General features: G+C 44.5%; 1 protein-coding gene and 1 long non-coding RNA gene across 9 annotated transcripts in view; one reads left to right on the top strand and one right to left on the bottom strand.

The window, feature by feature from the left end:
* The window catches only part of LRCH1 (leucine rich repeats and calponin homology domain containing 1), a 120322-nt gene extending 118382 nt beyond the window's left edge, over nt 1-1940 (bottom strand). For 5 of the 8 annotated variants that reach the window (XM_021376004.1, XM_021376031.1, XM_021376048.1 and 2 more), the window contains exon 1: nt 1521-1934. In XM_021376004.1, the coding sequence (XP_021231679.1) occupies nt 1521-1770 (250 nt within the window). In that variant the 5' untranslated portion in view covers nt 1771-1934. Of the gene's footprint in view, nt 1-1520 lie in introns of all 8 variants that reach the window. The other 3 variants (XM_021376012.1, XM_021376040.1, XM_021376066.1) reach the window with 2 other exon arrangements.
* Nucleotides 1974-14468, top strand: LOC110387685. The gene is made up of 3 exons (XR_002432646.1): nt 1974-2683; nt 11708-12923; nt 13018-14468. It is a non-coding gene; the product is annotated as an uncharacterized LOC110387685 (long non-coding RNA).

Here is a 24632-nt window from a genome sequence, read left to right as displayed (position 1 = left end):
TATCACATGCTTGCATGCAGGTATAGCACCTGCTGTTCTGTGGGACAGGAACAAGTGATTACTTGCCTCCTTCTTTACTGTTACAACACAACTATCTTCAGCAGGCAAATGGGGACACAAAATGGCATGTGGAGGTGGTACAATAAATACCTTTAGAACATACTAACATTCTTCTAGTGTGGGTTTGTACTGTTCTATCAAGTGACACTATGCAAAGAATGAATTAGGTTCCAGCCCCTTGCACAAACAGGGGCAGAAAAGCAGATTATGGTCCTCTGCAGTGAACTGCTCCTTGAGATGAGAAACAAGTGGGCATTTTCCATGCTGGACAAAGGCATGAGGGCAAGACGAATGCAGACTGGAAATGCTTCCCCTCTCTACTCCTATCTACAAAGATGTTAGGCCTATCCCCTCTGCACATGTATGTAATGATGGTGTCCTCCACTGCAAAATGAGTACAGCACGTGTAAAGATGAGGATTTTTGTTTTAGAAGACAGCACTACATACAGAGGTGCAAATATTAGTGCATGACTTCGTGTGATTCTACTTACATGGTCTGACAGTAATAGGACAAGGGGGAATGGCTTCAAACTAAAAGAGGGGAAATTTAGGCTGGATGTTAGGTGGAAATTCTGTACTCAGAGAGTGGTGAGGCACTGGAACAGGTTGCCCAGAGAATCTGTAGGTGCCCCATCCTTGAAGGTGTTCAGGGCCAGGTTGGATGGGGCCCTGGGCAGCCTGATCTCATGGATGGCAACCCTGCCCATGGTAGGGGGTTGGAGCTCAATGATCTTTAGGGTCTCTTCCAACCCGAGCCATTCCATGACTTCAAGGATACAAGAGCACATGGTGACCCCGCTGTCTGACAGGTAGCATTTGTGAAAGGCAGCATGGTCCCAGCAGAGCAAATGCGCTCCTATCGCCACCTCCACATGTAGTGTGACAAATTAAGAAGCATCCATGTGCATCTTCATGTGGTTACACACGGACTTGCACCCCTCCACGACAGGTGGGTCCACCCACGCAGTGAGAAAGTATCTAACCCTGCACGAACGTGCATTCCTCACACAACCACATCCAAAGGCGGGCTCCAGGGAGGCACACAGACGTGCAGCCCTCAAGGTTAGGACAAAAATCAGGCGCGAGCCTGAACACCCCCCCCCCCCCGCTCTCACAGCTCTGCCTCACTCGACGCAAAAGCAGCCTACAAGTGCGGTGTATGAGTGTGCGTGTGGGGAGGCGGGGGGTGGCTGCAGCCATCTGGGAGCCAACACCTACCTCAGGCAGCGAGCTAAGCGGGGGGCGAAGAGAACAGATAAGGTCCACACAGAGCGATAAGGTCCACGCAGAGCTGCCTGCCCCGGAGGTTGAGTTGGGAATGGAAGCAATGCGCCTGAGGGGGCAAGGGCGGGGAGAGAGGGGTCCCCCGGAGATTTAATCGCCCTACCTCCCTCCCTGCCTTCTCAAGGTGGGACCCCGGCCGCCCCCTCCCATCCCCTCCCTGACCCCTCGGCCTCACCTGCCCGCACCGTGTCGGAGAGGTCGTGAGTGAGGGCGGCGGCGCTGCGCGGGAACTCCTTCAGCTTCCTGCCGCTCAGGTTGAGCCCCCCGGAGTGAGCCGCCTCCTCCAACGCCCGCTCCAGACCGCGGTTCAGAGGCTGCAGACCCAGCGCACCGCCGCCGCCACAGCCGCCACCGCCCACCCCGCCCGCTGCCACCGCCAGGGCAGCGGCGGGGTAAGGCTGCGGCTCGCTTCCCAGCGTCGCCATCTTCCACCTCGCCGAGGGGAACGCCAGGGGCCGCCGGAGCTGCCTCTCTCTGCCTCTTTCCTCCTCCTCCTCCCGCTCGCTCGCTGTGGTAGCCGGGAGGTGGGGAAGGGAGGGGGAGCGGCGGCGCAACCAGGAGGCGGAGGCGAGCGGGGCGGGCGAGGCGCACGCACTACGCATGCTCCGCCTCGCCCCCTCCGCTTTCCCCATCCCCGAAGGCGTCGCGCAGGGCGGGGCACTGTGGCGCCACCTGCCGGCGGTGCGCGGAGCAGTTTGCGGTGAAAGCGCTGTGCGGGCGCGCAGAGAGGCGTGCCTGTGCTCAGGCGGAGCGCTTCATTTGAAAATTAAAAGCTGCGGAGGCTTCTGCTGCTGCTCCTGGTAGGCCCTGGGGAGTAGCTGCCCTGAAGAAGGACTTTCTGAGGCTCGCTCCAGCCACAGGCACAGCCTCGCCCATGTGCGTGGCCCCTGGGGCCTGGTCTGGCCCGGAGAGAGACCCTCTGCGGGGTAAGTCAGGGTGACAGAACAACTGTGGATCACTTCAGCTCAGCTTTCAGTGGAATAACTTTTCTGAGGTTTATCTTCAACTTTACAAAGCTGAGGCCAAGAGCAGGAGAGCAGTGAGCCCTTGTGCTTTCACAGCCCTTGGAGACCTCAGTGCTAAGGCAGAGCCTGTACGCCTTCATGCACGACCTGTGCTTTATGGCTGCTACACTTCTCTCAGTTCCCCTGCACTGTAATCAAGGACTGATGTTAAACCAAAGCCTCCTGGCTCCAGGAAGTTCAACAGGAAGGGCTTCAGGGCAAAAGAAGGCAGAACTGCCACAAGAAAACTCCTCTGGAAAACAGAGAGCGCTGCAAGCTTGGCAGCCACAGCAAGAAACAGCCCTGGTTAAGTGAGGGAGAGAGGGTGCTGGAGGTAGGTCTGTTCAAATAGCAGCATTAAAACACCCATCAAAAATTGTGCCTTATAACTAAGATAAGCTTAGCTCTGAGCATCAGCATTTTTCTTTTATTTTGGGTATACATTGCAGAAGTGTTTCAGGCATTTTTACATAGGGTAGTCTCACCCTAAGGAAAGAGCTGCAAGGTGAGAAGGGTAGGAGGCGGATTATTTTACTGTAAATACTTTTACACTGCACATAAAATAGAAGCCCCTCGCTAAATTCAAGTCCAAACTGCCCTCACTGCAGTTCTTCAGGTGAGATGCAGAGATTTTGTGTTCCAGCATTACAAATTCAGTCTCCTACCAGTTCAAGAAAATTTGAGCTGCACCAGAGAGCAATTCTTAACATTGTTCCTTGTAACAGCCTCTAGCTGAAGAAGAGATCTCCAAGGAGCACAACTGTCACCACATCCACAGTTGTGTCCAGATATCACATTGCTTTTGACAAAGCTCAGTGATGGCTTATTAAGATACTATTTCCCACAAATTTCCATTAGTCATAGCGTATTTTGGCTTTGTTCCAGCTTTGCATTGCTATTGGAAGACGTAAGGAAACAGATGAATAGCTACATCCTCTCAGTGATTTGAAGAGAAGTGCTGAAGAACGGTAGTTCAAACTGAATAAGCTGTGAATAAGAGCAACTGCCAAGCTTCCTCTACAATGGAATTTTTTTTTTAATTTAAATTTAATAAACTAGGTAGTGTATTCTTTTACAATTAGAGATGCAAATCATAGAATCATAGAATCACCAAGGTTGGAAAAGATCTCCAAGGTCATCCAGTCCAAACGCGCAGTTATCCCCAATATTTCCCACTCAACTGTGTCCCTCAGTACGACATCTAAATATTTCTTAAGCACAAATGACCTTGCATAGAAGACTGCCTGTGTATTAAATCTCCCAACCATGGAACTTGCTTTTAAAACTAGTAACATAATGCTATGCAGTCAGACATCATATCTGCAGAAATCATCTCCATACATGGGCTCTTTACAGCCAGGTCACAGGCCTTTCTTTTGGTAAGGTTTGATAAGATTGATCACTAATGGGTTACCACATTCCCTCCTCCCCACTCCCATCATGACAAAGAGATTTCTAGTGCTGATTATTATATAAATAGAAAATCCTTATTATATAAATAGAAAGGATTTTTACTTTGCATTGCCAAACTGCTAATCCTGGATGCCCCATCCCTGGAGGTGTTCAAGCCCAGGCTGGATGGAGTCCTGGGAAACCTGGTCTAGTGAGTGGTTAAAACTGGATAGTCTTTAAGGTCCCTTCCAAACCAAGCCATACTATGATTCTATAATAATCAATGTAATGGAGGAAAATAATATAACACTGAAACTTCAGTGTCTGTTTCTGAGTGCTGTGCCAGATCTCAGTCCATTCCTGTAGATAAAAAGGATCAGAAATAGAAAAAAAAATATCAGTCACAGCAGCCCCGATTTCCTGTCCCCACACAGGTGTCTATGTACAAGGTCACACTCTGGTCACACTCTGTGTGTTGCCTTGAGTTGCACTGCAATGTGGACACAGTCTGACACCGCAACAAAGCTGAACTGGTGGCAACCTGCCATTGTAGGCAGCCCTTACATCCCTTACTCCCAGCTATGTGGTCTTGCCATTTCCTATATGACAGCGTTTGTGTTTGTCTGACCCCTCAATGAGCCAACCTGGAGACTGAGAGCAGCTTATTAAATTCATTCTAGAAGAAAAGGAAAGCAATGGGTGCTCTTCAACGAACACTGAAAATGTAGAGGAGGAAAGAAAGGTGCAGAAGAAAAACTACGTGGGTGTAGCGGAAGAAGTTGACTTCAGAGGTGACTATTCTAACTGGGTCGCACATGATGGCTGTGACAGGAAAAATCCTATTGGAGATTAGCAGAAAGTACTGTAGCTGAGGAAGGCCATGAGCCATGAGCCTTTCATTTTCTCCTGCCTGGGACCTTAAACTGGCAGAGAGAAACAAAGTTCCACATGGTTAAAGAGGGTCAGAGATGCCTCACAAAGTAATGTGTGAACTTAACACCTTCAACGTTCAAATGTCCCCCTCACACTCCATGTTCTTTTGAGGCGTTAGCATGAGGTATCTCACACACAGTCAGGTTACAAGGCTTTCTTCACGTGAATATCCCAGGCAGACAGATTGCCTGGTGCAGAGGCAGCAGCAACACACAAACATCAAGCCAAGCAGAGAATGGGCATCACTCAGCACACGAGGCCACCTCAGTTTGGTGCAACACAAAAGTCGTAGCTAAGAAAACCCCATTTACACATCCTTGATAGCATGACTGTAATGGCACTGGGACTAAGAAAACAATCATTTGAATCCCAAGAGAAAAAGCGTGCAGGCTGACACTTCAGGTGGCACAGATAAAAAATGTTCCTTTCAGCTGAAGCACACACTCCTGATCCTGCTTACAGTAAGCCTAAGACAGTTGCTTCATAGCAGACACACCAGCAAAATGAATAGCAAACGCAGAGCAGACCATGCATTGCAGCTTCCTTGCAACAAAACTATTAAAGAGACTTGAAAGGGTGGGGAAACTGTGACAGGAGGTTGCTCAGACAAATCCATCTCTATAGCACATGCCTCACAGAACACTCAGAAAGAAGGGGGTGAGGGGGAGGGGAGAGGAAGGGGTAGAGTGCAATGAATTGATAAGACACAGGAGATGAGGGCAATGGTATTGATGCTGCTGTACAGAGATGGGTACAGCAGGGCAGAAGGTGGGAGAAATCACAACCAAAAGCTCTGCTCTCAGCTATGAAGCCATGAAAACAAACCTAAGGGTAAAATAAAACCAAGATGAAACTGTCTTCGTATCCCTGAAACACTTGAACTGAATAAACATTTAAGGGCAACACAACAACATACCCACACCTGAAGTATTAATTTAGTTCAGACTGTTAGCAGTTGTAAGCTAGCAGAGTTTCTTCCAAGTTTCCCAGATGACCTTGAAACATGCAATGTGATAGAGAGGTAACGTGTCCATGGCTACCTTGAATCCACTGCTGAAACGCAATTTCAGCAGAGATTCAGTACAGATTCATGGGATTGTAACGAGGGTGGGAGGCTTCCTCTCCAAACAGGAAGAGCCAGCATGCTGTTGCACTACAATCAATGGAAGAAAGACACACCTAAGCTGGGAAAGGAACATCTTGCAGGAGATTGCCTTCACAAAAATTTGAAATAGTGTCTGGTAGGAGAAGAAGCCATCCATGTAAGAAATAACCTCTCTTCTAAGAAAAATAGGGGAGATAATTAGTTATTGTCACTAGACAATGAGACAACATTCACAGAAAGACTCTGTTGGCAGTTTCACAATGCCTCCAGTGTATGCTGTTGAAACACGCAGTTTATATGTCTGTTGCAAGAAAACTATGCAAACCTGATTTCCTACCCACAGCAGATTGTTAGCACAGATACATGGAATTAAAACAGAAATACAGTCCTCAGTCTTTTGCAAAATCCAGAAAATGCAAGGAGACAGAAGATTCCAGCTGAACTCTAGTTTCTAGCTAGAATCTAGGAAGTATCAGGGGCACATAAGGCAGGGATTTTGTAAGATCCATGTTCACAGCTGTTGGCAATACAGCAGGTAAAATGCTTCATGACACCGTTGAGAAAAGCAGAAACATTGAGATCAAAGATAGCCAGGGAGGCAATTGTGATATACATGGGGAAGCAAAGGCCTAAAAGCCAAAAGCAGCAGTACAAATGAAAAAATGACTACTTAAACATCAGCTCAAGTCATATAATCATAGAATCGTAGTAGGTTGGAAAAAAATCTCTAAGATCATCTAGTCCAACCGTCCACCTACCACCAATATTTCCTCACTAAACCATTTCCTTTAATACAACATCTAAGCATTTCTTAAACACCTCAACATGGTGCTTGTCTGCCAGAACAGGCCAAGATCTCAGTAGACTTCCAGCTAATAGAAAGGATGTTGTCCAATTATTGGGCTCCTCTGTGCCTGCTGTGTGTGCTGTCCCACCAGAACAGCTTCTGTCCATGATGGTGATGCACATCCCACCTCATCCCAGCTGCTGCCCCCATGAAATCCCCAGCAGCTGCTCAGCAATGTGTTTCCCACAGCCCATGTCCCAGCTTGTGCAGTGGAGCCCTGGAGACTGCCATGGGTTGCGCTGGAGTGCAGAGGATAATCAGAGGGGATCTGAGAAGAGGAGGTGAGACCTCATTAAATGAAGACCTCATGGCACTACACAGTGCAAAAATGCGGCTACTGACCAGAATAACTTGAATTAAAGGTATTGAATCCTTTTTCATCCACACCAGCTTACGTTTGGTGACTGCATACAGGGAAGAGACATAATATCAAGGAGCACAATGGAAATATTAGGTTTCTCTTGGGAGGAAATAGCATGCAGGCCGTCTAGTAAGACTGACTGCAAAAGACAGCTCAAAATTTGTTTACATGGAATAAATCCAGGCTCTTGCTGGGCAGGCAGCACTCCTTCCTTTAACTTCTCCTCTTTCTCCAGATAAACACTGTAGGACTGGGCAATGCATACCCAGCAGGAGAGCTTTTCCCTGCTGGCAGATGGAGTTACAGCTTGCTTTTTGGCATGGTGAAATAAAGGTGATCTGGCTAGCTGCAGAGCTTCATACCCTGCACGTAATGGAGGCCCGGATGGCCTCCAGGATGGACCCCAGGTGCCTGTGATGGGTGTTCTGCCATCTTCTCCTCCTTGTGTCTTCAGGTGTTACCTTCAAATTAATGTCATACACTCTATTTTTAACAATAGGAGCTGAAAGCTGAAATGGTATAGCTTAGTGAAGCATACAAGGAGAGAAGGGGAAGGAAAAGCAATTTTCTACCCATCCCCCAATCTGTGATCTGTACATCTCTGTTAACAGGTAAAACACAGAGCAGCCTGTATTGCCTACATTAGATGTAGCAGTTAGAGTAGGATTGTTTTTACCATGTGTTGCCTATAGCCCTCAATACACTTATTAAAAAACACCCAAGAAGTAATGCACACTGATAGTCCTCAGTGGTTCTAACAGATGAAAGAGAAACAGAATAAATCCCTGAGAAAAAGCTTTCAGGGATCTTGCTGTTCTTCCCTGAGTTAATCTGGGCATATTAATGGGAAGGGTATGTCAATCATCTGTTTCACGGGAGCCTGTAGAGCTGTTCAGAAAGGATGAAAACAGCTAGCAAACAAACTGAAAATAAGAAGTAAGAATATGCTGGTCAGGGAAAGCATTCAAGGTCTTGCATGACAGATAGAAGGGAATAGAGATTATTTTTATTAAAAAAAATGGAAATAGAAATTAGAGATTGTAATCTGTGTTTTACTGATTTTTTTTTCTCCCAAAACATCCTGCGTTCTCCTTACTTGCAAAGAAACAACTGATTGTTCCAACATATTACACTAGGAAATTATTAGAATGATTGCAACTGTAATGAAAATAGCTTCTGCTCTGAAGACATTCCCTTCTCTTTAATTAAAGCAAATATTAATGTGGCACAGTTTAATAAACCATTACAGAAGTTTTGTTCTGAAGTCATAAACCACCTTTCTTTGTTTCTCTACAACTCAGAGCAATGGCAAGCTACTTGCTTTTCCTCTATGGTATCTTAGTTGTCCTTCAGGCCAGCAAGTCCTGAAAGCTGTTTGCTTTCAAAGCCTTGTTCTGCTTTTGAGCCAGAGGACCACATTTCTGAGAGTGCACCTTCCTAGGGCTTGTGGGCAGTGGAGACCAGAGGAACATCATCCACCTGAGCTGGTCCAGCTGTCACCTTACATGAGATTACAGAATCATAGAATCACAGAATGGTTTGTGTTGGAAGGGACCTTTAAGATCATCTAGTTCCAACCCCCTGCTATAGGCAGGGACACCTCCCTCTAGGCCAGGTTGCTCAAAGCCCCATCCAGCCTGGCCTTGAATGCTTCCAGTTTGGGGGCATCCACAACCTCACTGGGCAACCTGTTCCTGTGTCTCACCACCCTCACAGCCAAGAATTTCTTCCTAATATCTAGTCTAAATCTACCCTCTTCCAGTTTAAAGCCATTTCCCCCCATCCTGTCACTACACGCCCTTATAAAAAGTCCCTCCCCAGCTTTTTTGTAGGCCCCCTTCAGGTACTGGAAGGCCGCTATAAGGTCCCCCTGGAGCCTTCTCTTCTCCAGGCTGAAAAGCCCCAGCTGTCTCAGTCTGTCCTCACAGGGGAGGTGCTCCAGCCCTCTGATCATCTTTGTGGCCCTTCTCTGGACCCACTCCAACAGCTCTGAATCTCTCTCAGCATGTCCCTCTTAGCACTGGGATGTGGGAGCTTTTGATCCAGTCCCTGAGTGTGTTTGGTTTGTATGGGACAAACTTCTACACCCCCACAGGGCATCTTTGGGATGTATATGAACATCTACACTAAGAGTATGCCAGCTTTCAGGCACTGCAGTTTGGTAAAACTGACATTCAGAAAGGATGAAAAACACAAAGAAAACTTTAAAAATCTCTTTCCCAATCTGTGTTGTATTTACTTTTTTACACATTAGGAACTTACCGACAGCAACGCTGCTGTTTTACCCACAGCACCTCCAAATGACCCAGCACTTTGCACACACATGCTGACTTCTGTCAGGCCACAGCTATCTAACCAAATAAATGAGTAAGACTGATTTCAAAACAAGCATGTGTTTAAAGTCTAATTATCAGATGTACCTCACGATTGCAGCTCCACAGCAATAAAACCTTTGCAAATTGGCTGGTACTCATGTCTTCAACAGAACACCACCTAGTATTAAGTCAAAAGCCTTAACAAATCTAAACACACTGCAGCACTTTCATAAGCCATATATGTATATATAATCCTCCAGAGTGGAATCAGGCTTGATTTACAAGAATTCATTTTCATTAATCTGTACTGATGGGTGATAATTATATGCAGATATCAGTTCCTTTGAAGCTTCATGACATTTTTCTGTCATTTTTCCTACAACTTATGTGGGGCTAACAACTCTATAATTAGGGAATCATCGCATCTGAATTCTGGCACAGCTTCAGTATCTTTCCAGTCTGCTGGAATTTATTTTCAATGTCAAGGTGTCTTCTTAATATCTTTAACTGTGAATGTGTTGAAATTTCTATATTATTCTCCTGTGATGCAAATGCAAATCCTGCTCCATTCTAAAGAAGAATGCACATTTTAAAAATATTTTTCCTACATCGTTTCACTGACACCAGTTTTGCTTCTAGTCCCAGTGATGGGACTGGAAAACGTTGTCATTGCTCCTAATAACTGAATGCTTTCACATTATCCTTAGCTGTTATTTGCAATTTTTTTTTCTCTGAAATCTTTACTGTTTTCAACACTTAATAATTTCCTCCTTATATGAATTTCTCTTTCCCCCCCTTTTTTTTTTTCATGTAGAAATGATGTCTTTCCAACAGCTGATTTCCTTCTGCCACTGAATCAGGATTAATGTTTAGCTAAACAGTTCTTCCCTGAGTAAGGGGGAAATTGGATTTTTTTTCCATTAAATAAAATTCTCTGAAATGCACTCACAGATTTATTATCATTTTTTCTACCTGTGTTTTACATCCCATTCAATTTTCTTGTAATTTACCCATGCTTCAGGAAATTAGTTTTCAGAATAACCAATGCATGTAGTATTGGTGGCCACTGTTCAGTGCTTGCCCATACTGAATATAATCAGATCACGATCACTGTCCCTGAGGCAACTGAAGCTTTCCAGTGTAGCCATTAATTTTTTTATTTTAATAAACAGAGACTGTAATATCATGCCTGAGCCAACAGCTAAATTAAAGCCACACAGATGACATTAACTAAAGAAGTTTCTACCTTTGGATTTTTCAACACAAAACAGAGTTCTAAAATAAAGCTTGGGGGAGGAGGTAGGAGAGCAGAGAAATTGTTTCTCTATTTTTCCTTTTTTTTTTTTTTTAAACCCTGGTCATCCTTCTTCCCTGCCCCGATTTTGCTTTCCAAGGCAAGGGTCAGCACCAGAGCCGGAGCTGATAGACTCACCAAGTGACAGAGGTCTGCAGGACACGGGGAGTGTTTGGCAGATGGCTGCCTTCTGAGTGGCCCTGTGGTCCTGGAGAGGAAGAGCACCTTTCTGTGCCAAGAGTCTAAAAAGTCTGTGTACCACACAAAGACTACACAAAATCTCTTGAATTTCTCTTGGTTTAGGTGAGCAGCCACACATTTGCCTCCCCAGCTCTCCTCAGACGTTATCTCTTCTGCTCCCAGCCTTCCCACTCCGCTTCACTTCTTCCTGCTCCTGGATCTTTGTCCAATTTCAGCCTTCTACAGTTCCTCATTCAGCCCCAAACCATCATTTCCCCCATTCTCTCCTTTCTTTCTCTTTGTCCCAAATTGCTCACACGTGCCTCCAAGAGCAGTCTCCTGTCTTTCCTGTACTTAAATCAAACCTCCTAACTGCCATAAAAAGAGGGACATGGAGAGGCAGCGAAGGACAGGATCTGAGATCACAGTAGCATGGAGCTGCCGTAATTGCAATGTCCAGAATGAACTGTGTACATGCACATAGGCTCCCTTAGGTATTCAGCTAACAGATGCAGCAGAGATCTACAGAGCATATGCTAAATGCATTCTTTCGCCCTGAAAGGCCTATGACTTGGCCATATTTGGGTTCATTTTTCTGGAGATACAAAATACACAAAAATTGTCTACTGTTCAGTTTCATGTTTCTCCTTTAAATCACAGGGGCCAGCTAGAGTTCCCAAATGAAAGACAGAAATTAACACCATCAAAACAATACATTTTTTCTACCCACATTCTTGGAAGTGACTGAACTGTTTTATTTATGCACTTAAATTTCAGCTAAACGAGCAGAAGCCCAGCAGGGAAATTCTCATTTCCAATTGTTACAATTTGGCAAAGTTATAAGCAACAGAGAACGGGAGCTCATAGTGAAAAACATTAGACAAACAACAGTAGACAGTGCCATTATTAACACAAATCTTTTTATTTTTAGGTTTCGTATTTCTTTATTAAGTATGGAGAGGATTTGTTTTACGTCCAGCTTCCACTGCATTTACATGGAACGTCTGACAGCTCTGGGGAATCGATGGGAGCTAAAGCACCAATAAAAGTGCAAACCAACTTCTGAGATGAATACAAGCTGAGTTATCTTTTGGAGCCAGCTTTATTTGTAGTAACAAAAAGGATGTTATGAAATTAGATTTACTGGTTAAAAATATTTTAAGAAAATATAAAATGCACCAGAAAGCTAAGGGAACTAAAACCTCAGCATCTTTTAGCTGGGCCTATATAACAGTTCCCACCATGGTAACAGAGAATCTATTTTAATGCATAGAAGAAAATGAATAACAATGAGAATGCTGTAAGAATATGAACAAAAAAAAAAAAAAAAAAGCAATTAGGGAATAAGGAATTAGAAGAAAAAGCACGTAGAAATGAGCAACAAAGGACAAAGCATTATACCCTCAGATTTATATTAATTACACAGATAGACAGAAATCCAGCAGTGAGGGAAACGGATTGGAAGCTCACTTTCTATGTTTCAGTAATCAATAAATAATAGAGCATTAAGTCACAACAGATGTGCACCAATACAGTTCTTAAGGAGTTGGGCTCCTCCAGGCAACTGAGACTTGCACCGGTCATGGCCAAGCACAGTCCTGGCCCTGTTTTGTGCAAGCTGAACAAAAATGGCTTTTTTAAAATGTGGCTGCAGATCTCTTCTTTCCCCAAACCTAAACAACAAAAGTAACAAACTTTTGTTGGTTGTTAAAACAACAACAAAAAAATGCTCATACAATGTTCTTGGTTCTTTTGTACATCTCTATGGTAATATTTTTTACTGCTTTTCAACCTTCTCTACCCTTAGAAACTCAGTTTCCCTTCCAGAAAAGCATAGGCAATTCTAGCAGATTCTTCAAGTGAGCTATTGATCAAGCTCTGTTGTATTTTTTTCTTTCTGAAAATGTCTGGATAAACTTATGGAAAAGAAACCCACCAGCAGTTAGGAAAGATATATTTATTTTTAAAATGTTATTATGCATATAATAGATAGAACTTCCCTCTCAGGAAGTCTCCGAGGGGGAAATAGCCAGAAGGTGAGAAGTATCCTTTATGTTTGCCCTGTTCTTACATTCTCTCCTAGGCATCTGCTGGTAAACATTGGTGGAGACACGACAGTGACCCAGATGGACCTCAGGTGTACCTGAGTAAGGCCAGTCTTCTATTCTGATCAGAACGGGAAAACAAGAATCTCTTGCTAAGCAGCAGCCTAGTAACAAGAGTCTCTCCTCTGCTTCTCAGAAACAAGGAACAAGCAGTGTGCTTTGTCCCTGTATGTTTGAAGGACCTCGGTCTCCTGAGCAAGGACTTGTACAGATTTCAGGAATATTTGCAAGTGTGTACAGTCGTATTTCCACTAGGTTTTACAGGGGACTGTAGGTTGATTCTGCTGTTTGTTGTTTGCTTTTGTTGTAGTTTTCCCCCAGAAATGTATCAGTCAGGGCTCTCTGTTTCCTTCCATAGTCTGAACCATCAGTGGGTACTGATCTACACTAGTTATTCAAAAGTATCAGATTCTGAACACGCTACTGTGTCTCCCTTGTAAAATTACTTCCTAAATGAAAAACAGACCCAGATTTAGCCTGGAAGTATCTTCCCAGGCAGCCACAATCTGAAGAATACTTATCAGATTCTTCTTGTCCTAATTTTATTTACTATATTTATGTATCTTAGGTAGGTAAATACACCTACCTACGAGCTACTTTTTTGCCTTCACCTCACACCATAACATTTGAGTTCTTGACACCAGCCCAGTGAAGATGGAAAATCTCATTTTACAGACTGGAGTCTGAAAGAGCAAGACCAAGACACTGGAGTCAGAGGCCTTAAGCAGGGATTAGGCAGGGATTGTGCACCTGGGATATGGCAACCCTGGATACATGTACAGACTGGGGGACAAGAAGGTGGAGAACAGCTCTGCAGAAAGGGAATAGGGGGATCTGGCTGACATCAAGTTGAATGTGAGTCAGCAGTGTGCTCTGGCAGGCAAAAGGGCCAACTGTGCCCTGGGGTGCATCAGGCACAGCACAGGCACAGGGGCACACAAGTGCAGTGTGCAGGTTTGGGTGCCACAACATAAAGAGGACGCAAAACTATTAGAGAGTGCCCAAAAGAGGGCTGTAAAGATGGTGAAGGGTCTGGAGAGCAAGGGGTATGAGGAGTAGCTGAGGCCCCCTGGTTTGCTCAGCCCAGAGTAGAGGAGGCTGATGGGAGGCCTCATGGCGGCTGCAGGGACCTCACAGATCAAGGTAATTCAGCTTTGGCTGACTGCTACTGTCGCTGGGTAACTGCAGGCATCTACACTATTCTTAGCACTTCAGCAATTCTGTTCAAGGTCAATCCAGTGCATTTGCATTGCACACAGTGTAGTGGGGGCATATGCTTCAAAAGTGGGTCATAGCAAGATGATGAAAGCTAAATCAAACCACAGTTATGCTTATATCTAATCTGTTGAGCTAAGACTCTCAGTGCACTTTGAATATTTTAGCTCTAATAGGCATTCAAGTATAATAGCGAAGACTAATACAAAAAGATTTGTGCAGGTGTTTCTGTTTGAGCAGAGGGTTGGACTAGATGACCTCCAGAGGTTCCTTCCAACCTCAGTCATTCTGTGGTTCCATGCTCTGTGTAGTCCCGGAGCAGCTATCCTTAGGGAAAACTTTAAGAAATCATTAAATCAAGCTATTAACAAAGGCACCGTTAATAAGTGTACTTTGATGGCAAATGTCTAGTTTGAAAAATAAAAATGGGGGACAAGTTCACAGTGATGACTTGTTTTGCTGAACATGTCTAAAGAGATCAGGCTTCTTGCAGAGCCACTGAGTATCAGCAGGACAAGATATCACCTGGTGTTGGGCAGTGCTGTTAACCCCAACAACACAAGGATGTGATAATCCATATCATCCCTCCCTGCAACAGCAACTCCATTTTCATTGCATTTCCACTTTCTTCCTTCTGGAGGTCTGGAGGCATTCCAGCAGCACTAATGTCCATGAGCTGAATCCTTCCACAGAGCAGAGAGGTCGGAGAGCAGCACATTTAACAAAGCAGAACTACCAGGCACAGTTTATAGAATATAAGCAGGCAGACATTTACAGATAGCATTTTTTGCTATGAGTCACTATGACCAAAATACATGGAAACAATGTTTAACATTTGCATTTCCATAATATTTAATTCCACCGTCTGGGCCTTTTATCAGTAATGTAGATTACGAATAGAGATAGATTCAGAACAATAGAAGTGCGAGACTGCGTACTGATAATCTCTTGTTAATTTTTAACAGAAACAGCAACGTAGCATTTCATTCCAATGAAAATGACTCAGAACCCATTTGTTTCCAGTGAGGCAGTTTAAAAGATCTAATAGAAATAGATGTTCTAATGCTCAGCATCTTGCAAAAGCTGGATTATGTACATGTTTGGTTATAGCTGAATGAAGCAGAATTTGCAGACAATGGCAGAAATTTGGCAATTTAAAAGCAGTCATCTCCTATCATCCTTTGAATGTTTGGATCTATATATTTTTTATGTGTTATTGCCAAGCTATGAGATGTGATAGGAAGAGCTATTCTTTAGACATCACCATTGATAAATATTTTCCTTTGAGTCCTAGCTGTCAGATGCTTGGAGAGGATACCCCAGTTTTTGTTTTCCTCCAGTGGAAATGTGGCAGATACAGGCAAGCAAATGGAGAAAATAACGTCGATGTTGTTGGCTGGAATCAACAGTATTACTTCTAACTTTGAGACTTAGAACGTTGTTTCCATATTCCTGTCTGTTCAGAAGATTACAGTGGTTTGAGAACTATTGCTAATAAAGAATACAATTCCATTTTTATTTTTTTTGTATGGCAGCCTGAAGGATGGGAGAAGGCCAGAAAAGTGTCATTTCTATTATTGCTCAGCACATTTGTGAAGGTCCAAGATAGCAATAAACTTGCTTTTTGTGATGATGTCCATACTGCACAAAAAAGATTAGCTTGAAACGTAAGCTAAAGGCATCCCAGAAGGAATAGTTTCAGTAGTCTGGGGCCTTCAAAACCTTAAGCTCAGCAAACACGCAAGGCACATGGAAGTATTGAAACACCTACCTACTGGGATCAGATGCAAGTAGTAAAGAGCTTTAAAGAAGGAAATTATAAATTTAAAGAGAACTTAAGGGCTTAGTCATGAAGTAGAAGTTTTGGTAATGTTCCACTAGAATACAATGCATCTGTGGAAAATTTGCCACACACCACATGAATCAAGTACTGCTGAAAAGGAGTAGAGATGTTTCAAGTCCTTCTGCCTCCCTGCTTCTCTTAGATGCATGCAGGTTTCTAAATCTTTATCCTTCTTACACAAGCACCTTATACCAGCCTTGCTTGATTCCAACCTGTGGCAACAAATGGATCTTTTATTACATTTTGAGCACTGTAATGCAATTTAGCTGTAAGGAGAAGAGAGTGCTTTGCCCTCTGAGCCTCCGGGGGTGAGGGTGCTCAGGGCAGCTCCCAGGACAGGAGTTACCGTAACCGAGAAGCAAATGAAATCTCCTTGTGAGAAGGGGTCCTGCCTTCCTTCAGTTGTACAGCACCTGTTACACACCTCTGGCAATACAAAGGGTGGATGGAGTTTAAATAAAGTTTTTCCCCAAGTATTCCTCACCTACGGCCTCTCAAGGCTCATTTGATAGACCGTGAGGAGGAAGAGCAGCCAGGTAGGCTGTTCAACACTCAGGTAGACCTACTGCAGGGCTGCAGCCATGCAGTGCAATCTGTATTTAATGCGAGGCACTGGGAGTAACACCAAGACACAGAGGATTTCCAATTATGTTGCAGCCTTAACAGCCTGTAATGCTTTTAGCTGCAATGCTGAAAGAGCCGTCACAGTGGCAAAGTCACTTGAAGAGCAGCTCCTTTCAGCGGCAGTGACAGCTCAAGCAGTCGTATTTGTTCTGCCTGCCCCCAGAGTTATCTCTGCAGTCAGCCAGGCAAGAAAATGGACTGCAGTTTAAAGCAATGTCGGTTTGGTCTGTGGTTTTTTTGTGGTGTTTCTGTTCTTTGCTTGTTTTGTTTTGTTTTGTTTGAAGTGTAGAAGTCGGGCTCGTTGTTTGGTCTGGGAGGAAAAGAGAGTGAAATGGTTTAGGGGAGAACAAAGAGCTAACAAGCTGCCACTTGCTTAGCATGTCCTGATGCACCAGTGCCATGCAGGATATTGCAACACTGCGGGGTGGAAAACCTTGTAGCCCTCCTAACTAATTCATTTTATCAGCAGAGTTTGGATCTTTTTTAAATCTGAATTTTCATAACACATTAACCTTTCCAAATACATACTTAAAACTGCCTTAACTTAGCGTTATATTTATAGGATAGAGAGAACAAGAGGAACAGTCTGTTTTGATTAACAACTGGTTTAATGTTTCTTGGACCAGAGGCATTTCTCTGTAGTAAACATTGCTGCATTTATAATTCATAAGCACAGGGAGTGCCAAGTCCCACAACGAGGACAAAGGTAAGATTGATTATGTGCTTTGGCTGTACATTTCCATACGGCACCATGTTTGGTTTAGGCTGTTTTCTGATACATTGATTCTTTACTCTGAATTTTCCTGGTTTTCTGTGTATATTTGTACCATGAGGAAATTACTTCTGTATTTCATTTTCACCCTTTGTGTATGATTTTTATTCCCAACCATTGTCTCAGATATACCTATTCCTTAGTTTTCTCTTTGGCTCGTTTTCCAAGCAATTTTCTGCTTTTACATTGAAATGAAAATGACTCTGTTCAGGAAAGTTTCAGCTCACTGAATTTTGGCTGAGGATGTGCCTCAGCTGGCCACTGCCCTGTAAACACACACTAGCAGCCAGCAGAAAGCAGTACCTCCCTTGCAGTAAAGATATTGAGTATAAGGAAAGACTTTTACAGTGAGAGTGGCAAGGCAGTGGCACAGGTTGCCTGGAGATGTGTTGGATGCCCTGTCCCTGGAGGCACTCAAGGGCAGGCTGGTCAGGGCTCTGAGCACCTGATCGAGTTGTGGTGTCCCTGTTCATTGCAGGGGAGTTGGACCTGATGGCCTTTAAAGGTCTCTTTCAACTCTAAGGATTCTATGATTCTATGATTTTATACCCAGACAATACATGAAAGGCTTTTTGAGCCTTCTTCACTGTTTGTTCCTTATTAAAAAAATGCAGAAGTAACAAAAGAGAACTAGTTGCTTTGTTTTACCAAAATATTTTTGAACTCTAGGAGCTACATGTGGAGCTACTGCCAGCCACCAGCTTGACCTCCTCGCCAGGACCTCGTACACATGGCAAGCCCAGCAGTGCTGGGTGGGGTTAGCAGTGATGACAGAGGCCAGAGCATCTCCCAGCAGGAGATTTTTTACCAGGCTGCAGCATGTTTCTAGCTTCAAGCACCAAGACCACTTCCAGCAGCAAGATGTCAACTGCAGAAGATGTGGATGCTCCATCCCTTCAAGTCCAGGTTGGATGGGGCCCTGGCCAGCCTGATCTAGTGCCTGATCTAGGACCCTCCAACCCAAGACTTTCTATGATTCTATGACTCTATAAGCTGGGAAATCAAAGCTGGTTCCTTGTAATACGCTGGTATTACCAAAAAGAGGATCCTTCTCACTCGGTACGCTTGGCATACATGAAAATAAGTTATTTTAGCTTATTTATTTGTCATAGTAATAAATTCTCAGAACTGAGAAACTTGAACCATTATTTGAACAAGAAAACCGCTTTTTTCTCAAGCTACTTGTGCACTTGATTTAGTCTTTCAAAGCCTTTTTTGAATCAAAATTGAAATCATGACTAAAAAAAATATATCTAGATATAGGTTTAAAGCTGTGGTTCAGTGAAGAGTGATGTGGTATGACAGGTAAATTTGCCTCTTCCTTGCCCTTTGCCCTGCCTCTCTACAGCCAACCACAAGTTAATTCAACACACTGAGATGTACTAATCTGCTGATTAAATCATTACATGCCCATGTCGAAACATCATCAGTCACAGCTGAACTTGGATCAGAAATAAACTGGAAAATACAAGGGTGCATACCTAAATTTTGCAGGCTGCTATGGGAACGTATTCTCATCTGCTTAGCAAATACAAGAAGCGAGATTTTGGCATGATATTATTATGCCTCTATCAGATGTAAGGACTATCTAGATGTGGAATACATAAAGGACTCAGTTCTTCCTTTGCTTCCACCAAGTGAATTCTATGAATTTACATTTAGATGTAAACCAAATTGGATTTTAGCAGAGGGACCAACTGACTACAACAGCTCATGTCCCAGGTCAGCCGCTTTCCTGATGGTTTGCACTGCTCACAAGGACTTCTGCACCCACAAAAGCTCCAGCGCTGATGCATGCAAGTTTAGAGGCCACCACCAACATACTCCAGGCTTTAAGATACAGTCAGGTTGGTACAGAATTTTCAGATAATAAATGATAAAGTTAGTTATTGTCCAACCTTTTTTAAAAAAACCCTGTGCGTTTGGCTGGTTTCCTTAGGGACTGGCTTATTTTATAAGAAAGTATTGCTGATTTTCACTCATCAAGAGCTCCTCTTTTTTTCCTACCTTTAGCCACATATGAGTTAAGAAAGCTCAAGAATTTGGGGCTTTATTTACATTTGATGAATGACAAAACAGCACAAATCTAATCCTGTCTAATCTTAGTTCAGCACAAGTTAAAATTTGCTTGATGAATGTCCCTAGACTTTGCAAGCTACTGTAAAAACTTATTTTCCACTGTTTGGCAAACACACAAAAAGTGAAAACTGGGCTAGTGCTGGAGAATAGGAGCAGCACCCGAGGCTGGGCTCCCCCTCACTACATTATTATTTGTCTGCCAAGTGACAGGCATGGAGGACACAGAGATGCCTGAAGCTGGCTTTTGGCAGAGTTTGTCACCCAAATGTAGAGCAGCAGTGCTGGAAACAACTGGCCTGTCCCCACTGCCCCTGGGGGGATGTCTGCAATTTCAGAACTGAGAAGTTTATGTCCACCCATGAGCAACAGCAGTGCATTTGGGCCATGCTGAACGTATGTTGGAGAGCACCCGTGATCCTGGAGCAAGAAATCCCCAGAGCAGTGCAAGCAGCTGGGGCTGGAAACCTTCCTAGTGCCATCAAAGCAGCCTTCCACACAGGACTCAACAGAAATGTCACTCGCCTTAAGACCTGGTCACGTGGTTCTACTGGCCCTAATTGGACTGGACCCCAAGTGACCATCCTCTTAATGGCACTTGTCCCCACTTTCCATGCCTAGTGAGCACCACAGATGGATGGAATGCGCATGACATGCTTCCACAGAACAGTTCAGCTGAAAAAATACAACAGACTTTTCCTATTTAGGTCTGACACACTTCACCTGGAAGGGAATTGGGAGAGAAGGCACAAGCAAATAAACCATCTGTCCAACTATGCCAAGGGTGCAGCAGCAGCCAGAAGCCTATGTTTATGCTGAGAGAAAGGCAGAATCTTCTTGTGGGCCTTCAGTGCATGACCAGGGCCACATCTACCTCAATGACAGGGAGCGCGTGAAAGATTTGGGACAAATCCTTGTTGTCTAATTTGAGATCTACACAGAGAGATGTCTATACCTGAATTGGCAGCTCTATAAGCAAAGGAGAGAATAAGGCACTTCTAAGACACAGATTGTCTTATTTCATATGCTGCCATCTGCCTCGTCCCAGTTTTCTTCCTCTCTCTAGCTTTCACTGTCCTTTAAAGCTCTGTCAAACAGCGTAACCAGAGCTTCAAGGTTTCCCCACATACATATGGGGCCAATATTGATCACAGTAAGAACGTGAAAGACATCCTGAAGCAACATCCTCATATCTGACGCCTTTTAGAAAGGTCTAAATACTTTCTGAAAGCTTCCAGTGCCACCCATGATGCCTCACCATCCATTGCCATTTTCAGGTTTTTCTCTTGCTGGGTTTTGTCCCTCCTGCAATTACCAATGTTTTGCGAGAGCCTGTTATGTTCTAAGCACTTGCTGACAGCCTGTTTTTCATCTTTTTGAGGGCGTCTTTTGTCACTCCCTTCTCAGATTATCCCTCTCCACCTTACATTTATATTGCTTATCTTAAGCAATGACTTGGATGAAATTGCTGGAAAAAGCTATTTCCTTTGCATCTTAAGCCCACCACATCTATTGAGGGTCACTTATAAATGAGGAGTAGGAGATGAGAGGGGTTTGGTACTCTCTGAAGACCAAATTACTGCCATGTTCCTTGTAAAGTGGCCTGGAAAAGCCCCAGTGTGTATGTGTATGCGTAGGAAGGGTTTGCCCTGACATCCCCATGTTGGCTCACTCTTCCAAACAGTAAGTAGTGTTAGGAGCCCAGTAGGGAACTGTCATGAAGTCCAAATGGAGCTTGTTTCCCCAGCCACTCAACACTTTTGCCCCAGTAAAATCCGCTCTCCAGACCCCTCCCAGCCCACTCTCCCCATTGTCCTGTGCCATGCTCCCGCCTCTATGCCCCAGCTCTCATGCTGCCAGCAGATCTGCACAAGGTTTTTGTCTCTGTGTGAACTCTACCTCCTGCTGACCACTAAGTGATCTTCAGAGCTATTTCAGCATTTTATCTTCCCCTGCTCTGAATCCACGGATCATGTAGCAAAAGTGACTTTTTCAGCTGGAAATAGATGGGAAGAGCTAGGGTCTTCTCAGAGACAACGATGTTGGACACTATGGATGTCCCATGACATGAAGTGGGAGATGTGACCTTGGTCCCAGGTATGCTGGATGTATCCAGCACTGCAGAGGCCAAGTTTGCCCTTGGGGTAGGGAATGAATTCTGGAAACTTCCTTGCTCTCCTGCCCTTGCCCTCTCTCTCTGCTCACTCCCTCCCAAGCCACTTCTCCCCTGCTGCAGGCTCCCAGAGGCACAGGATGATTTTGATCTGGCTGTTCCAGTTTTGTTGCATTCCTGTCAGAAGCACAATGATCACAGCAGATCCTTTGGCATGATCTGTCACATAGGAAGGCAAGCCATGGACCCAAGCACCTGCTGCATCTGTAACAGAGCAACAGAAAGCCATTCCGGGTCTGACACCTGCTATGCAGTTCTTCTGCATACAACTTTCATTTGCTTCGGATCATATATTGGTGGCTACATTTAAGTAAAACTCGGTCTGAGACTGATGGGTATTTTTCCTGTAGAAAATTGAAGTTTTCCATAGCTTTCCAACTCATTTCAAAACAAACCCCTATCTGACCCAGGATGAACCAGACTGGTCTGGTTAGGGAAATCTTGACTCTGTTCATCCCTCTGAAGAACACTCTTGCCTGCCTTTTCATCCCAGAAAAAAGTTCTTCCTTCACCTCTAGGGATGTGGAAACAATCTGAAACCAACAGTGAAAAAAATGTCAGTTTTCTCCTTTTCTCCCCCCTTCCCATAAATAAAGTAGGACAGACTTGTTAGCAATCATGGGGTTTCCCAGACAAAACCACCAGAACTCGAAGCATGTTCCCACTGCCCCATAGTTGCAAAACCTGCTTCTCTGATCAGATTAGGGCTGTGCTGGGATAGAGGAGAGCCTGGAAGGCTTCCAGGCAATTTTCTCTTCTTGGAGACAGGCTGCCGTGACTATGGTGCTGCTCATTTGTCAGAAAGGATCAGCTCTGCAGGTGTCATCCCACAGCAGCGCAGGCCTCCCACCAAAGAGATGAGGACAAAATGACCTATATAATCAATCAAATATAAGAAACTGCTTGCAGCTGCATTACTATGAACCCTCCATCTCAGGAAAGGACCTGACATTTCAAAAAGTAGCCCAAGAATATCCTGACTGCATCTCCACTGTGGGTGGCTGTTCTCCATGGCACAGCCTTCAGACCTACCATGGTTCAGCCCAGCTCTAGCCTTTCATCCTCTACATGTGTGCTCTGTGGAAACCAGTTTGTGATGGTGCACGCAGCACATGCGTGATTGCACAAGATTTTACCATGTTGTTAGACTGCTGGATTGCAAGCGTGAATTCTGAGAGAAGGTGATGCACAAAGAAAATGGCCTTGTAGCATTTTGCTACAAAACAATCACAGAATAATGGAATATCCCAAGTTGGAAGGGATCCACCAGGATCACGAAGTCCAACTCCCAGCCCCACGCAGGACCACCCAAAATTCAGACCCTATGTCTGAAAGTGTTGTCCAAACCCTCCTTGAACTCCAGGACCTTGAGGCCATGACCACTACCCTGGTAGGCCTGTTCCATGCCCACCACCCTCTGGTGAAGAACCTTTTCCTAACACCCAACCTGACACTCGCATGACATCTCCATGTCGTTCCCTCAGGTTCTGTCACTGTCACCAGAGAGCAGAGATCAGCCACCCATCTGCTCCTCCTGCCTCTACCCGACACATACACTGCTGAGGGCTCAGGAGTAACAGCTGTGCTCCTTCCAGTTCAGGACTAGACAAAAGACTAGTACTGACTTTTAAGGGAGGGCTTTTGGTTCTCTGTCCTAGTGAATCCATGATGATGTCACTTATCAGCTTCTGATGAAGCATTCTCCAGCCAGTGACCCTAGCTGTCTCCATCAACCCACTGGTGCCTCAGAAGCTCTCCTTCTGCACAGTGCAGGGATCCCTGGGGCAGTCCCAGTGTTGTATGCCCGCATAGCTTCTTCCCCCCTACCCTTGCAGAGATCTCCTGACTCAATTGCTCACAAGTGGATTCATGTTTTCCTGCTATTTATACGCACAGCAGTCATCCCAGCTGTGCACTAGGGTGCATGATGCACACTATCATGACCTGACATCTCTCCCCATATATGTGCATACTTGACTAGACCATGAGTCAATGCAAGTAAAATCGCGTGGGATGTTCTTTTGAGTGCCAGGCATGCATTCAAAACTGCCATCTGTTGGGACCTTCAACTGAGATAAGCCTATGCAGTTATTCACAAGCTATTATGTGATGCTCTATCATATCTGAATGAACCAGACATTCAAATGAATTTAGACAAATTTATCCATACAGGGCTGCAAAACTTTATCACAGGAAGAAAACAAAGCACAAAAAGAACACATCCAAGATTTTCAGTGGTGACTCCCAGTCTTGGGTGCTTACTATGCAAGGTTTTCCTCTTGTGTTTGGAATTTGTTTTCCTCTATGGCTTGCATTGAGGACTTTGCTATTTATTGGATTTATCATGTAAAGTGCCAGTTAATGTCAGTAGAAGTTCCACTTGCAGATATGGGAGGAATATTAAATAGATCTGCAGTGCATAGAGAGGTTGTATTTTAGCTCCTTTTTAACATTTTAGTTAAAAAATAACTATTTGGCTGGTACCTACATTCCAGGGATTTCTAAGTACTCTGCTCAATACCCAGGCAGAAGACTTCTACCACTGACCTGCTGCTCCTTTTGGTGAGACATCAGCAGCTAAATGACAACCTATTTTTCAGGAAAAGAGACTGGGAAGAAAAACTACCACAATTCAGATGAGCTAGAGTCTTACCCAACTACCGAGATTTGTCAAGCCTGGATGAAACAGGTAGGACTGTTCAGAACCAGCACCCCAATCAGGGCTGAGGGGCTGAGCTGAAGGCACAAGAGCAGTGCCATAGCCCAACATACCCTCTGCCCCCACAACAGTCCTTGTATCACCTACCAAGACCAGAAACCAGCCTGGTCTATCAGACTTACCAACAGCACTAAACACTAACCATTCAAGTCAAACCATTTCAAGAAATTTGTAACCATCCAAAAGAGGTCTTCTCATCTGGAGGAGATGTATCGACTCTGTCTGAAGGGTACCAAATCTCTAGGCTACAAAGCAGACATATCTCTCAGGATTTCTCTGATGGAGTAGCGTCAGAATGACCTCTTGCTCTTCCTACCAGCCACCTGTAA

This window comes from Numida meleagris, chromosome 1 (genome assembly GCF_002078875.1).
Source record: "Numida meleagris isolate 19003 breed g44 Domestic line chromosome 1, NumMel1.0, whole genome shotgun sequence".
Taxonomy (NCBI): Eukaryota; Metazoa; Chordata; class Aves; order Galliformes; family Numididae; genus Numida; species Numida meleagris.
Note: the sequence above shows the minus strand (reverse complement) of the source record. Positions and strands in the feature narration are given on the sequence as shown.